Consider the following 17,147-nt stretch of genomic DNA (forward strand, 5'->3'; position numbering starts at 1 on the left):
TGCACACCATCTCCCACGTGTATCTCATAATGCATATGGAATTATAATAGAAAATGAAGTACTATCATCGTCAGCTCAAGAACCAGGGAGAAAAACAAGGAAGCAAGGGGGATGGGGATGGGAAGAAAGAGTCAGAAGACAAATGCTCTCTTGAAACATTTGCTTTTCAATTAATGTTGCCAAGGTCAAAAATGTCAACATAGGCTACAGAAAATCATGTTGCTTTAAAGAAATTGCCCTTTAAGTTTCTTTAATGGTTTAAGGACAAAAAATGACATTTTTGAAAATATAATTCATAAATATAAATAAAGTGAATATTCTTTCTTTTGTATAGATACAAGATGGTATTACATACAAACATGTTCATTGGACCAAAGCATAAACCTGCACTCAGAAGTTGTCCAGGTGAAGTTACATGTGAACTCACACACAGATCTATACAAACGTCTCAAAAGAATAATGCAACAACACCCAAACACATGACAGTATTTTTCTGAAGCGCAAAAGAAAATGATAGTGGGTTTAGAGTACAAAAAGTATAATTAAAGAGCTACACCAGTTGTCTGAAGGCTGCAAAAAAAGGTGTTCTGACCTATTGCAGGAATTTGTTCTAATTGAGGTTGATTTTTGAAAATGTTTAATGGGATAGTCTTGAAACATGCAACATACCGAATTAAAATTCACACACACTATGACACGCTGAGCCTCTGTGGTTGCCTACTACTGTTATTACAATTAAAAGCATAAACTATGAATTTCAAAGGAACAGGTTTGAGCATATCTCTTTCATCCCAAATCCTAACTTCTGTCCCAAATAATTCACCTTTCTCCATTTGTCTTTCACATGCACTTCAGAGAAAGATGAATTGTACCTGTCAGCAGGCCCTCCAGGTCTAACACATGTTATTACAACAGGACGAGATTTATTTCTGTCATCGTGTGCTCCACCTAGAAAGGGAAAAGTGAGAAAAAGCACACCTTCATTTTATGCTTTTTGAAGACAAAAGGCAAGTCTAATGTGTACCTTGCAGCATACACATTTAGACATGGGCTAAAAAGATCAAAAAATGGCCAAGCCGTTAATATGAACCTCCTCTGAATTTTATCTTAAATAAAATAGACCTACTGTATGGTATAGACGATTCTCTATAAAGTACTTCTACACAGTGATTCTTAATAAATGTATATTCTTTTTTCAGAACCTCTGCTCTGCAAATCTGATCTCAGTGTGAAAACTTACTGTTCTGCAATGTTTGCTGCACAGAGAAAAAGACATCCATACTTCATGTATACTCAAAATAATGACTGGCCACTAAGGAATTTATATATTACACAAAAAAAAAAAAAAAAGAAAAAAAGTGTTCCCTGAAGAAACTAATAATTCGTCATTGGGGTATATTATTTAACAGTTGTCTGTTTTCTTCTGTTCTCTAAGTCAGTGACAATATTTTTGTCGTACAATTCAGACTATCAGCATGATTGATTACATTTCATACCCAGTTTATACAAATACTATAAGTGAATCTTTTTTAAGAACTACAATCTTCCTGCTGATTTCAGTGGTAGCATAGTCTGGTCTTATGTGAAATGAAGTTTGTTATGTTCTTGGCATAGTTGATTAATTAACATTCTTCCATAAACAAAAATTAGAGCAGTTCATAAATGCAGTACATGAAAGTATGGAAAAAGTAATACATAAATCACAAAGATTTTTAAAAAGTGTGAGACATAATCTTGAAATGATTTCTTATGCCATAAAAATTTATCACTTTTTTTGCTGATTTAGAAATACAGACAGTTCAAATTTAATAACTCACCTCTTATCACAAATCCAAAAGTGTTCCCCTCTTTATGTAAAGTAACTTCCACAGTTCTAAAGATGAGACCTGATCCTTGTACAGCTAAAAGAAAAAAAACACACAAAAAAGAAAAATATTCCAAAATATTATGATGAAGATACACACAGATTTGCACCTTTTCCAATTTAAGCTAGCTATTGTGTTTCTGATCATACAATTGGGAAGAGTCCACTACTGAACAGCTAGATTAAAGGCCTGTAATTAAACACTACTCATCCTCTTTTTGAGAGGATTTTGGGCCAGATATTTTGCAGATTGCCAACGGTTTGGAAAAAGAGCCACAGATGCATGTAACAGGTGAGGAATTTAAGCCTTACTGTTTAAGTCATGGCATAATTTTGCTTTTCTTATAGTTAGAGAGCTAGAAAAGATGGAATGACACAGTGAGACACAAAAATTACAAATGATATTCTTAAAGCTACCTATGGAATTTGCTGCTCAGCCATGAAAATATTTACTTGTATTGCTTGAAGTCAAGACAGCTGAGATTTTTAGGGTGTACCTCTATTCTCATATTACTAGATTAAGATGAAAAAAGTATTTTGTATCATAAGGATTTGTTGTTTTTCCTCTTTCAAAACTTAACATGCTCCCTCATCATTGGTAAGGGAGTAAAAAACCTCTGACTTCTAGTTGAGTTGGTATTCTCTGTGTAAACACTACAGCAGTGGTGCACAGCTGGGTGAGGAGGTGAGAAGCCTAATGCACAGACCAATGCTTTTGGGTGTGATAATCCACTTTACAGAATTTGAAACCACTGCTGTTACGAGACCGTTGACCGGTTTACTATTAGCTTTTATAGGAAAAACTTGGCAGGGTATAAGAACTCCCTTTTCCAAAGGGAAAAGGACACTGGGCAAAATCACATGCACGCACACTTCCCAGCTTCCAGTAAGAAACTGCAAACAGCACAAGACATATAAAGATTAAACAGCCCCCCCCACCCCTATGAAATAAACGTTCTGTGAGCAGCAGAACTAAATGAAAACTTATGCCCTTTAATGCTCCTGCCTGCAATAAGCAGTTTCCCCATCCCCTGTTAGGATACCCTGAGGGGGGAATGGACACCACAGGCTACAAAGCTGCAGGGGTGGGTGCTGCCAGCCCTGGAAAGCCTCAGTAAGATGTGGTGCCCCTCAGTGCTGCATGCCTCTCTCTTTGAGGACTCCTCTACTTGGAGACTCACTCAAGTGTCTGTTTCCACAAAATGTACCGTAATGTACTTGTTTTTGGAATCTTTCACTCTCCATTAAAAAAGTTACTGCAGGGAACCAGAAGAACACACGTGTGAAATCACATAAATCTCACTTCCTTAGGAAAACAGGTGAAAGATGGACCTCCAGGGCATGCTCTGTATTGCAGTAATTCCTGCTGCAGCTTGAAGATCAGGGCTGTGCTACTGAAGTCCATGCAGTTGCCTCCTTTTCAGCTAGAAACTCTGTGCTGACCAAAAAGGACCGAATTACAGGGAGCAGAAGGCAACTCCTGCCTTCATCCTATCAACAGGAGGTGGCCCTGCATGTAGCTCAAGGCGACTCTATGCTTGCTAACCCGCATGGTGTGGTCTGTGATCTCCACCGGGGACAGGTGAAACCCATAGTTCAGCAGGGAGGAAGGGCATGCAGCGTCCTTCTGCTTGGGCAGCAACTGTCCAGGTGGTTGTCCCTCCACCCCAGCCCTGGCCTGCGAGGGGAAAGGAGCCCTTGACCCTTTGGCAACAACAAAAGGCATGGCTCACATTCTGGCTTAAAACACCGAGTGGCTTGTGCTGAAAATAGCGCTCCTGCTGCGAACGCTGCCAGACAGTGAAGGAAGCACTAGGGAGAGTGGGATTACTAGTGCTCAGCCAGATTTAATCCATCATTATTAAGGTACTGACACTTCCCCACTCTGAAACCATGATAGTCCTCTCTCTGAGGGGGCAACCATGAGAACAACGGTAGGATTTCATTATGTATGGGGCAGGGAAGGAGGTGCCAGAACTTCACCACATGACCTGCTGCTAGACTTGTGCATGCAATGAAGGCACTGTGTCTAGCTTGTTCACTGGAAGTTAATGAGAACAACTAGACTGCTTATCTCCAACTTTTTTAGCTATGCTTGTATGAAGAGGTCAGAAATTCCAAGGACTGAAGGGAAGTTACAATTGCTACTGTAATTTAGCATGTCAAAATCCTGTTTCAGTGAGCAAGAGCGGCACATATGCCAAAAGCGGGTGAAAAGGAAGGAATCCTGCTTGAATAAGTGTAAAACAAATAATGCTCATAAAGCAATTACATCTCCAGCAAAATAATTCTAAGCTCATCTGACTTCCTTAACTCAAATACTCCATTTTTTAACATGAAGTTCCCTTACCACAAGCGAACACTAATCAACAGAGAACATTCAAAACATATTAAGATGGTTGTCAGGAGATCATAAAAACAACCAAGTATGTAATTAGGCTAACCCTCCAGCTGCTAGGAAGCAGTGGGGAGCTCATTCACTTCTGAGCACCAAAGAAAGTGATAGATTTTTTGGCTTCTGTTATAAGGAAAGCCTTTATGTAAGGAGACAAGTGCCTCCTAGTTGGCTCTGCAGATTTTTCTGGCCAAACACCAGCAAACCACACCTTCACCCTTCCAGTGAGCAGCATAAAGGAGCCAACACTCTTTCAAAAGTGCAATCGGTGCAGCCCCCTTGGTGCCAGCCAGCCACCTGCCACTCACTCCTTCACTTTAGGTCCCAGGTTTCCAACTCACTGTTTCTCTAGCTTTCACTTCACACCTGATAGCCTCAATTCCCACGGATTTTCTCCTACACACAGTCACAGATATAAGCAAAAAAAGAAAGAGCAAAGGAGAGGCAAGGAAAACATCCATTACCCCTCTGTGACTTTGGTGTCAGCATAAATCTGTGTTTTGAAGACAATCTGCCCAGCGAGAAGCCCTGTTTTTCAGTCACACAATTCATGCAGGTTTATGCATCCCCGTGGCCTACCCCACTAGGTCTTCTGCTCTAGAAATGAAAAGCTGCCTAAAAGGGACATCAGAAAAGACTGGAAAAATCCCAAAGTATGCTGCTTATCTGGGAAGGTGCTGCAAGTAGAGAGAAGGAAGGAAAAGGCAGAGGCAGAATTCACAGATATTCATCAGTCTCATCTCGGAAGATCTTACTGTGACATGAAGGATTCTCTTGCCCCAGAATCTACCTAAACTAATTCCCAGTATTCAAAACTGTAAATAAATGAACCACAACAACAAAAAAGTGGAGGCTGACAACTCTGCTCTGCCGTTGGTGGGATTTATGCTCCTAAAACACCCGAGCATCTCTGAGAGCATCCCCCTGTACTGCCAGTACTTTTGCACTGCTTCCATGCTCTGCGATAAGACAGAGGAGAAAATTTTAGGAAAACAACCACTACCAAAAATGAAGATGAACAACCATGTCCATCTCATTGCTAACAACATCTGCTATTCTGCGTAGGTTTCAGTTTGCTCTGCTGTTACTTACAGACTGGAGGCAGCTCATACTCCACTTCTAAAACAACCCTCTCGCCAACATTCTTGAGCAAGCTGATGATCTCATCATGGCGAAATTTGGTCAGGTTGATTCCATTCACAGATTTGATGTAGTCCCCTACATCCAGCTGGTCACTCCTAGGAAAAAGTACATATTGCTTTTCTTAAAGACAGATCTGTTGGACCAAACTAAATCCTTTAAATTACTCTTTACTGACAGTAAGGAATACTTTTTTCCATTCATCTAGACTAAACCAAGTTGATCTTTCAAACAGAAAGTGCCATTTTAAGATCTTAATCTAGTCTAGCCTGTTAAATATTAAAAGAACAACACTGTTGCATTATTAATTTCTAATGTACAAAACCAGCTGTACAATAAAGGAGTTGGATGATTTGACTAGTTTGGGCACAGGATCCATGAAATCATCATCTTCATGTCCCCATCTTTCTCTCTCTCTTTGGGAAGCATCCAAAACTACTTTTTTTGGACAACATCTACCTTCACAGCTAACAGCACAGCTACAGGAGATAAGCCACAGCCCAGATGCATATGTTTTGCTCAGTTACTTGGAATGATTTAGCTTAACCTTTGTCTTTTTAATTGTTTCACTCACAAATACCAGGTTTTTTGTTTCCACTGTAGTAGCAAGCAAGACTATGACTTAACCTTCTTTTTAATCTTAAAAACAGCTGATGAACAGGGTTTTTTAAAAAAAATATTAAAATTGTGGTCGCACTACGGTTAGTTCTTCCATTTTATTTTTTCCCCTCGGTATTTTATGCTTGTTCTCTCAAGTTTTCGTTCAAGGACAAAAATACAGGGAAATAAAATTTATATAATTTAGAAGAAACTTAATTAGTCCTATGACTACTTTCAAATATCTCATCGGTATTTCTAGTTTTTGTTAAATTAGCCTTGAGGGAAGAGGGCGACCAGCTGTTGCCGTTTATCTCTGAGCTTCTCTGGTCTGACGGGCTGCCATTATAGATGCATCTAGTCACATATTTGTTAGTGACCTTTCTGATGTGGTACATATTTCTGAAGCAATCACATCTTATAATGCATTTTGAGCCTTGAGATGTGGTTACCTAGCAGCGATTCCTCCTTGACGAAGGTTAGATACTCTTGGTTTCCCATCCTTGTCGATTCCACCTGACACTGTAAGCCCTAGGGTGGTGCCTTCTTTTTTCATTAATTCAACTATTGTCGAGCCCTTGAATTCCTCTGTTGAAAGAAAATTATTGGCATTATTAAAATTTAAGCGATAACACAGATGTTGCCTTTCTAAAATGTCATTTACTTCCCAAGAAAATCGTTATGTATGTTAATAAGAAATAACGTGTACATCTGGAGGTTCTTGTGTTACAATTCACAAGTTCTGTCCGCAAGGCTCAGCATATAGATAAATCTGAGACATATGTTCTGTAAAAGGTTATTAAAAACTACACCAATGGGCTAGTATACTATACAGAGCCAACAAATACAAATTCTGGCAACACTTACAACTAAAGGTAGTTGTTTCACATTTTTAAAAAAGCTATCTTTCCTCATTTTCTGCTTTCTCCCTCTGACCTCTGTGTTCTATAAAGCTGTACAAAAGTACTTCAGCTGATTAACTAAACAGAAGGGTGAAAGACACAATGATATAACAGCACTAGAAAAGTTTAGGTTCAGACTCACTTTGAGGCCACTATTAGATGTGAGTGTTAATCAAAACAATCAAACATAACAAAAGTGCATATGGAGATAAATACATCAGATCTTAAAAGTGTTATTCCTTATTCTTACACAAATATATCTCCGCTGTAACTCTCTGAAATCTCTGCAGAAGACGTATAAAGTAAGTGAAGGGCTTTCATAGTCATAAGTGTATAAAAAATTTCCCTCACATGGTGCCTGGGACACCCTTTTCTGCAGTTTGCCCATTTAACATTCTTGGAGAATGCCAAGCTAATCCTACAGACCTCAACAAAGGCAGGTCACCTGCAACAGAAAGCCTCGAGCTCTCAAAAAGAGATGTCCTTATTGCACATGGATGAACAGGCAATCTACATATTCACAGTTCCAGCAGGGCTGCAACTGTTTGGAAAGCCACGAGGCAATCATACCTCCTGTCCCGTGTTTCCAGTCAGAGAAAACCTATTAAAATCACCAGCTGCCCAGGTATTCTGGAAAAATGCATGAAGTCCTAAAGATCAACCTAGAAAATGATGAAATCGTGGAAGGATCATCCATCTCTCTGGTCCTTTTCAGCATCAATATGCAGCTTTCAGGTGAACCGGTCAGATACAAACATCATATACACACTGTAAACAAACAGTATGTCTGCACTGCACTAGCAATCTTGCTGTGGCAGCATGAAATTTAAAGATGAAAAGCCACCCAAAACCCAGGCAAGTTCCTTGTATATATTCATAAGTTCACCAGTAAGGTCTAGAATAAGCACTATATAAACAGCAACAAGGCTCTGCCAATACTTTCCATATGACTGAGAAGAAGACCTAATACAACTTCACCTCAAGATGAAGAACAGCTGCCCTGAACGAGAATTGCCAAACCTGAGCAATACAGAGGTAATTGTGGCGGGCACAGGAGAGCATTCAGAAGAGCCTCCAGCCCTGGTGGAATATTCTGTAAGCCTTGCTAGTACTTCTAGTAAACTGCTAAATCTGTTGCAGATGTAGCATATAGATAAATGGCATGCAATGTTCCTGGTCCTTTCTTGGTGGCTGACAGGCTCTACTTTCCATTCCAGATAATGATGAGCTCATTTCAGTTAGTCACATTTTTACTATTACACAGCATGACTTCAGTGCTTGGGCAAGAATTCTCCTATGTTTATAAAGCTTCTACTAAGACAAAATTCTGCAGTGTATTGAGTCAGCAGCATGAGTTGTTAGAAGCAGACAGTAGCATGGCTACCTGGTGCATTCTCAACTTGGCTGACACCACACCATCCTTTGAGCTTTTTTGAAAGCTACTGAGCTTCCAAAACATTTGCTCACATCTGGCCTTTTTGACAGCTCAGAAAGAACAGATGTGATTACCTGCATCTGAGCATGTAGACATGTTGCATAGCTGTAGAAGACACTATGGACCAAAATGCTGCTTTCGGTTTTATAAAAACCTGCAAGTATTCATAATGATTACAAGTGTTAGTCATGGTACTTACTGCAACCAAAAATACTGTACATTTGCACCCATGATGCAACCTCAGGTATACTTTGCCAGTGTGTCACCCTTTTTTATTCAGGGTTTACTCAATTGTGAGATCTCAAGCCAAAAGGAAAATTCCCCTCTCTCCCCCACCTCCCAAACTGAATCCCTCCTTGGTACTTCTCAGTAGTACAATCTGGTTCTCAGGACCATTTCACTTTTTTTTTTTTTTTTTTTTTTTAACAAGTAGTTTGTTAGAACATGTATACAGGACATCAACAATGCACTGCGCACACCTAATCTTTTGCCATAGCATAATACTGCCGTGTGTTTTGATCTTTTACATAGGTTCTGCGTTTGCAATCCAATGCTGGGAAACACTCTGCTGCCTGAAGTGACATCTGGAACAGATGATCCATGCAGTGTTTTAAGCTAGCTAATGATTATACAGTTCCCTGCAACTACTGGCACAGAAAATAATGACCAGGCTTGTTCCTTCTCACCATCTATTCTGACAAGTTTCTGTATACCTCTGCCAACAGAACAGGGATCTCTAAACCCCTTTCTTCATAGGCAGGAGGGAGAGACGCACCAACACTGTAAGGAAGTGGTGCTGTGAAATGCTCACGGCTAACGATAGATAAGGTCATCTAGAAGTACGCAATAGCTTCATTACATTTGCCCCTCCGAAAGATTTCGTAGCTTTTGTACATAAATACAGCAGGAATAAATTAAACTACCTAAGCTGGTTTTGCTTTTAAGAGACTGCTATCCCTGGAAGTGCTCTGATCTAGTCCCATTTGGTACCCCGCTCTCTCTGTTTTTCATCTTTGCTTTCTTAAATGGCACAATTACTGTTTTTATAATGCTGTACATTACATGTTTACTCATCTGCATTGCTTTGACATTATTTATTATAGACTAATCCCACGGAAGTAATCAAAATACCCAATATCAGAACAACCCCGGGACTTCATTTCCAATCCAACAAGCAACTGCATCTGTACGTGTTATTCCCCAACTAACACAAGGTCAGTCTCTATTCGCTAGTAAACAAAATGCTGTTACTCTTCGTGAGTTAAAAATCAAACTAATACATGTATTACCTCACTCATAATTCATTACTTATGCCAACCAGCAAACTCCTAATTAGTTAGAAGTCTCTCAGGTCTGTTCTTTCCCACATGTACTCCCACATTGCTAATAACATTAGCATAGCCAGCATCAGAAGGGAAGGCAAAGAAGTTACTTCCAGATTTCTTGTAATTTATGAGTAAAACAGGGATTGAATTTACAAGTCTTTTCCTTAGTGGTAAACTGAATACAGAACATGAGCTTAAGAAACATCTTCTTACTCCATAACCGTTTATGAAGTATCAAATACCAGAACACCACTCCTGCAGTACAGCTCTGTGATATAAAGCAAATGAATTATTCTAAAATGAAACTGTGTGAAGATGGTTCCAAGTGTATAAAAAGCCCAAATCAATACCATTTTACATTTCAGCTGGAGAAATGCACTGGAGAACTTCTTCCCCTCCTACCATTAACAACTCAGGCAGCACTCGACAAAACATGGCTCCCATTGGGTCCTGCCTTCCCTCAGCCTGGGGAGGGTTTTGGGACTGCCCTGGGGCTTCCATCCCTTCCTGCTGCAGCAGGGGCAACCCTGGGCACACGCCTGTCTGCGCTGCACCGGTTGCCCTACAGCTTTGCTGGCATCTACCTCCCTGCAGTATGGGGCTCAGGAATCCTGCCGAGTACTGGGGATGGGCTCAGCAAAGGGAGTGCAAACATGGAGACTTGTACACACATGCAGACATGAGATGGAAAAGAGGTTCTGCTCCAAAGAGCTTCATTTAGATCTCCAGCCCTGTAAGGTGCAGCATACACAGCAGCAGAACCCTAAAGAAAACACTATGCTGCTATTGTTTTGTATATTCCTGGTCTGGATGCTTCTCTTAGGTTTGTTGCTGCAATACCATAACTGTGTGTGCCTGACTTGCAGCAGGTTCAGCTGGTGTTAACAAAACTATGATCTGCCCTGCAACCCAGTAGAGCGCAGGGATACTCCACATAGCACAAGAAAACTTTGAGGATAAGCAGGTACTCAAATATAAGACTGGGTAAATCTTACTGTAAGAAGATGAATAAATGGAACAACTTGTAGATATGTAAAACGCAAGAAACACCATGTCAAATTAATTCTTCTTCAAGGAAAATAGCATCATGGTAAAGCTTCTAGAATTTTATACATGATCTGACTTTTTGTAATTACCTACCTTTTGATGTATGTAAATAACATGCTTTAATGAATAAAAAGCACGGAAAATAAATTGACTCATGAGATTTCTGAACTTGGAATATATTTACTTCCTCAAAAAGAAAATTAAACTACAGAAGAGATTTTTTCACAGAACAACATTTGAAAGCTGAGAGAACTCTTCCGAAGTTTCATCATCTATTTTCTCTATTCCTATAATTTTATATCTTAAATTACATATTAAAGTAAAACTGAAAAAGATTTGCCCCCATTCCAGATACTGAGTGTCTTTTCTGTCCCTTCTGTGAAAAATTCATTTTAAAATCCAAGAAAATGCCTAAAATCTGTAAGATCAGTTTAAGTGCTTGTATCCTCCACCTAGTGAATGAGTTTGCTCAGTGCAGCAGGGACAGGGCATAAAAGGAACTTAACCTGAAAGTAAAAAAAACCAAACTTGCTGTTATTGATAATTTCCTACCAAAAGACACACATAATCAATAAGTAAGTAATTGGGAAGTCTGTTGAAAATACTGTCAATGCTGTCCTTGTATGGATTTTCCTTGTATGTCAGCAGAAATTCTGCAGAGGAAACATTTTGCTTTACATCCCAGTAGGCATCTCACAGCTTAATAAAAAATCACATAAAGATGAAGTCAATTCTTAGGAAACAGATAGCAGTTTGTTATACTGAGGACATCACATCTACTCAGTGTTCCAAGACCTGCGGGTAGGTGTATATCTCCAAGTGTGACAAGAGGGATGCCCAGAGATGATGAATGCTACATTCCTCGTTGCCCTTTTCCTGACTAGCTGTCACTAGCCCCTAAAACACCTAGATTTTTATTAAAAACAGGCAAAGAAAACAACATAGGTGAAGAGAATCTGAAAACATGAAGCTGACCATAACCTACTCTGTGCCTCTCCTCCAGCCTGTGGAGCAACAATCCTCAAACCAGTCCTAGTTCAGAACCCAGCAACCCACAGCAGAAGACAGACTGGTATGAGGTGCATCAGAGCACATCTACAAAGCACAACATGCTGCAGATACCACCAGGACTGTAAATGTAAAACGTCACCAACGCAAGCCGCCTTGGGCTGGCAGCTGGGCTAATGTGACTCTGGTAACTTTGTACAGGTGAAATGTACCACCTTCAGTGAAAGCAAGGGAGATGGGCAAGGCTCAAGCACTTGCAAAGCTGCCAACAACAGACTTGTTTTTTACCAACAGCTATTTTGGTTGTGTACAGGGCATTACACAATCTTTTTTTTTTTCTTTTTTTTTTTTTCCCCAGCTACAAGAGCATCTAAAAGATGATTTTGCCACTGCATAAATATTATCTAAAAAACAAATACCTTCCACTAGTACTTATAAACTGGAAAAAATCTGTCTGTTGCCTGGCCTAGGCATAACATAGAAAAGCAAATAATGATATTTTATGATCAGCCACAGGTTGTGATACACAGGATGTGATCACATAACTCTCTGAAAACACCAGGTCTGCAGGACACGGCAGCACAGTTCACATCTGTGTTCACTGGTTTCTCACCTAAAATGAGCTTAGTTCTTGCACTATTTGGTTTTGGGTACTTTTTTCGTATTCTAAGGCACAGAAAGGAATATCCTGACAGACAGCTCTCTCTAAACCAAATCTGAGGCATACAGTAGTCGCTGTCTTCAATTTAACATCAAGCACTAGCATCACATTTGAAACTGTTTATAACTAAAGGATTAGAAATTAATATAAATATCCCAAACCTGAAATCAAACAACCAACAACTGAAAGGCAGCAACAGACAAAAAATGCCTCTTCATTCTTAATGACAAGAACCTAATCAATTTCTTAGCAGAAGAATATTGGACGAAACACCTGATATACAACACAGTTACCTACACACACCACAGTAACTTCAGTAATTACATTTCAGGAGTGAAATGGTTAGCAGGACCATAGGAATAAGACCTTTTCTACAAAAACAACTGCTCTCTGTGAGTGTGATAGAGGATAAACTTACAATCAGCTGCTGGAGAACTGTACTTCATTTTTTACAGTGACCAGAGTTAAACCATTATTACCTTCCACAGGCTTAACATTTCCATCCCACAGCCTACAGGGCAGTTATAACAAGCCGCCCCAGTGCTTCTCCGTCAGCGGCACAGCCATGCTACCAATGGCATGTGTTCAAGATCCAACATCCAGCTTGTGTCTGAACCCACCCTTTGTAGACAGGAGTGGTAGAAAATTTTTGCCAGAAAATGAGAAAATGGCATGGTGTGGTGTAAATCAGTTCTCCCAGAGAAGCAGCCTCATAGAGCAACGGTAAGAATAATCGCTGTACAGCAAACTTACAAGGATGGTGTCTTATGAGGACGCAAAAAAGGCTGCTCTGAACTTAGAGGGAAAAGCGGTCCATGGAGGCAGCTCTGTAAGAAGCAGAGAGGTTTCTCCAGGCTAACTGCAGCAGATATGCAGGCTAAGGTGGGAGCTGAATGGCCACGTGGCTAGCAGCTGCTCCAAGCAAGACAAGCGCTGGTGAGGGAAAAACAGCCTTTTTGGTCCTCTGGATAGTCCTGCTTGCAAAAACTGCACAACAAAATACAGTTTTCAAGGTTGTTTTTTAGTTATTTGTTTGTTTTTCTTTTTCTTTTCGTTTGCTTTTGTTCACAACTGAGTTGCACAATAATGCCAGAAAACCACAAATCAAGAATACATGTTGATACTCAAAATATTCCCAAACATTCCAAGCACTAGCAGCCTAAAATTATTCATGATGTTACTCTGACAGATACTGCACATTCAAAGAGATCAACTTGAGTCATCTCAATACAGATGATGTCATCTGATTCTTCTAAGAACTGGGGGCTACTAGGAATTTTTGTCAGTGACCACTTCTGAATTTTTCTCTCTGTAGTCCATTTTTCAGCCTACATCAAGGACAGAAAATGTATCAGGCCACAAACAGTCAGAACAACAACTAGCCCTTCCCTCTCTACATTTTCTTGAGATGGCTAGTAACAAAGCTTACAGAGGAATAAAATGAATGCAACTAGTAAGGAGATATGTAAAAACAATTTTTTTTTCATCCCATCTAGTTTTGGACTGTGTGGGAGAGACCAGTGGTGGGGAAGGGCAAAATCACAGCCACTGAGAAAATGTTTAAAACTGCCACGCCTTTTGGACGGTTTTTTATTTTTAATGTATCTTTCTTGATTTTTTTGCTCATGTGTTTCCTTTTTTCTTAATTTGTCTGGATGTCCATGAAGGTGGAATGTAATACAATGCAGAACATCTGCACAGAAGGAATTTAAACCATACAGGTTTTATAATCCCCTATTATAGGTAAAGAATCAAATTACAAGCTTGAATTCTTCTAAGTATATTGAAGAACAATCAACATATTTTAATTAAAATGGATTTAGAAAGTAAGATATGTTTCAAGTGTAAGTGTTAAAAATAATAGAATTACTGTTCATAATCCATGAGCAAATTTTGGCAGAAAAAATTAAATTAGAGGAAAAAATATTAATAAAATTATAGAATGTTACAATATTTAGCTTTAGTAAATCTGAATACTTTAATATATTAGTGTAAGAAGATGCAGGTTCAGTGGAACCACAACAACAAAACTTTTTCTTTTTTTTGCATTATTACCTACAAAAAAAGATGTTTTTATTCCTGACATGCCACCTTGCAACGGGGTTGGAAAAAAGATGCAGTGTGAACTACAAACTTGCTCAATGATGTAGTTCAGTTAAAGCACATTTATTCCTTGAGCTAGCTGCAAAGTTCTAGTGTTTTCATTGACAGTTTTCTTTGGGAGAGTGCCTACACTATCTGTTGATCACTACCTGGATGCCTGAAGATTAGCAATGATCAACTTCCTTATCTTCAGATAAGGATCCGTTCCACCTTGAGGCACTTGCTGGGTTTCAGTAATTTTTTCTGCTTCCACATTATCTGTGGTGGCAGTCGAATTCCCGACCATGAGTGGAGCCCAAAGCAGCTCACCGCACTGTCAAGGTGGAGCTTTCTGAAGAAAGGACACTGGAGGGTAGGGCAAAACAAGCACGATGATGAATGACTCCATGGTCTCAGCCTTCACAACCTCTTCAACAGGCTTTACAGGGCTTTCCAGAGCTGAAACCTCTTTACTCCCACACAATGTCATTTTTTTCTTGGGTGGGGAATGGGTAGTAGAAGGTACTTTTGAGCTAAAGCTTCACCCATAGTTACCTCAAATTCGTATCTCCCACATGAAACAAGCGTCCACTTAAAAATATTCTGCTTCCTGCTGTAAGCAACCAAGTCTTAAACTCAAGAATGGCTTGTGCATCAGCAGTGCTACCCTGAACACCTCTGTATGTCTCTGTTAAACACTATTGATGAAGAAAGGACAGAGCTCCACAACAACATCAGTGTTCTCTAGATTTCTGTTTGACTTGGATGAAAGCTTCAGTAACCCTCCTCCATTGCTAGTGGAAATTCTGCTGTGCAGAACAGCACGGAGCTTTGACACTGACGTGGTATTTTGATTTATAAAACTTCTTCCCATAACTCTGATGGATTCACTTCCAACTTCCTCTCCATTTCCTTTATCGAGAAATTAGCACCAAGAGAACTCTTGCTAATTAGTGTTTATTTGTACTAAGGTAACACTATGCACAGAAGTGCAGCCTGACTGTTCCAGTTTCTCAGCTTCTTAGTTACCAAAATGGATCAGACAGGATTGATTACAAGATTGACTGCATTTGTGCATTTCAAGGCAGGAAGGAACCACTGACAACAATTCTCTCCCTGATCTCCTCAGTGATACAAGCAGAGAAACATGATAGAGCGATATCTGCAGCTACAGATTACCTTTCAGAAAGACATGCAACAGGGTTTTGAAAGCATCATGTGATAGAAAATCTGCTATGTGCAGAGGTAATTTCTTTCTGAATTGGGAGTAGACAAGCCTTCAAGCTGAAGATCTCATTATGCTACCACGATCACACTCACAATTTCCCTGCAGATACAGAGCTGTAACCTCTAATCAAATCACCTCTTAATCTTCTTTCTATTTTAGATTAAGCACTGCCTGAATTGCTTAGGTTTTTGCCATTTAAGACATGTTTCAACATCCTGCGGCCAGCAGGTAAGATTTAGCAATAGTGCTGTTAGATCCCATTTCTCCATTTGCACTGTCATTTATTTTTACTAAACATACTTTGAATTGCCTGTCATGGTCTACAGTTGCTATATAATTTAACATTTTAGTTAGTACAAAACATCACTTTTCCTTTTTATGACATGGAGCTGAGATCACTAGTGTCATGGCAAAACCGAAGCAGTAAGGATCAGAAAAGGCGGAAGTAACTGTGTCGCTCCTTCTTAGATAAACTACTGTGCTGGCATTCAAATAACGGATGGTGAATTTTCAAATATGTATTATGACAACTGAAATTTGGAGGAATGGGCCTGTAGAACTTTTCCTAGTATTTGGATTAAGGAGCAGATACTTTAAGCTTTTAGGGGTCATATACCTCTCTGTAGAACATGCAAAGTTGAATGAAATGCACACCCTATTGTTCTGCTTGGTAGTACTGACGGAGATTTGGCATAACAAAAGGGTTTATCAAAGTCTCTGTGTGAAAGATTAGAAAATCCTTAGAAAAATGAGAAAATATGAAAAAAAATGAGAATGAATGAGAGAAAAGGAAAATGGGAATGGATAGTTCCTACAGATTTCACCTTTTGTCCTTTGTGCTCAGTGATCAGACACCTTTATGGTTTGTTTACTCTCTGCCTTTGTGGAAAACCACAACCCAGAAATGCCCACTTTTGGAAGACAGCAGTGACAGAATGCATAGCTATGGGTGTTTAAACAAAAGTGACTCGTTCTTTTTCCATACTTTAGTCTGATACAAAACTTAAGTTAGAAAGATGGCTTAGAGGGGAATTTTATATGCACCACCTGACAAATAGGACACACTGAATTTTTTTATAGAAGTTTACAGTAGAAGAAAAATGCCTGTGACAAAAAGACCATTAACTTACTCAACATTCAGGATGAAGAAAGAAATATAGTTAAAGCCAAAGGAAAAGCAGGGTTAAAGAACTACAAAATAAACTTCGGGTTTATATTAAAATTTACCAAAATACAGGAATATTGATGACTTTAGCTATCAATAAGCATTTATAATCCACAAAGATTTATTATCCCTGTAAACGAAGTTTGCCAACAGGAAAAAGAAAAGGAAAAAAAGTCAAGGAATAATTCAGGCATTTCTTGGCTCCTAACCTGAGCTCTGTAAGTCTCTAATCAATCTCTATACTTACTCCCGAAGGTTTAATGTATGCATAATGAACTAATGGTGAAGAGGAATGAAG

The 17,147-nt window shown here is 39.3% G+C and overlaps 1 protein-coding gene across 19 annotated transcripts in view; it reads right to left on the reverse strand.

The window, feature by feature from the left end:
- The window catches only part of GRIP1 (glutamate receptor interacting protein 1), a 330,428-nt gene that overhangs the window by 74,125 nt on the left and 239,156 nt on the right, over positions 1-17,147 (reverse strand). For 17 of the 19 annotated variants that reach the window (XM_080390724.1, XM_080390732.1, XM_080390731.1 and 14 more), the window contains exons 3-6: positions 6,449-6,584; positions 5,352-5,497; positions 1,818-1,901; positions 873-948 (exon numbers count right to left, since the gene is read on the reverse strand). In XM_080390724.1, coding sequence (XP_080246850.1) covers positions 873-948; positions 1,818-1,901; positions 5,352-5,497; positions 6,449-6,584 — 442 coding nt within the window. Of the gene's footprint in view, positions 1-872; positions 949-1,817; positions 1,902-5,351; positions 5,498-6,448; positions 6,585-8,407; positions 15,887-17,147 lie in introns of those variants that run through there. The other 2 variants (XM_080390717.1, XM_080390716.1) reach the window with 2 other exon arrangements.

This window comes from Falco punctatus (assembly GCF_963210335.1).
Source record: "Falco punctatus genome assembly, chromosome: 6".
Taxonomy (NCBI): Eukaryota; Metazoa; Chordata; class Aves; order Falconiformes; family Falconidae; genus Falco; species Falco punctatus.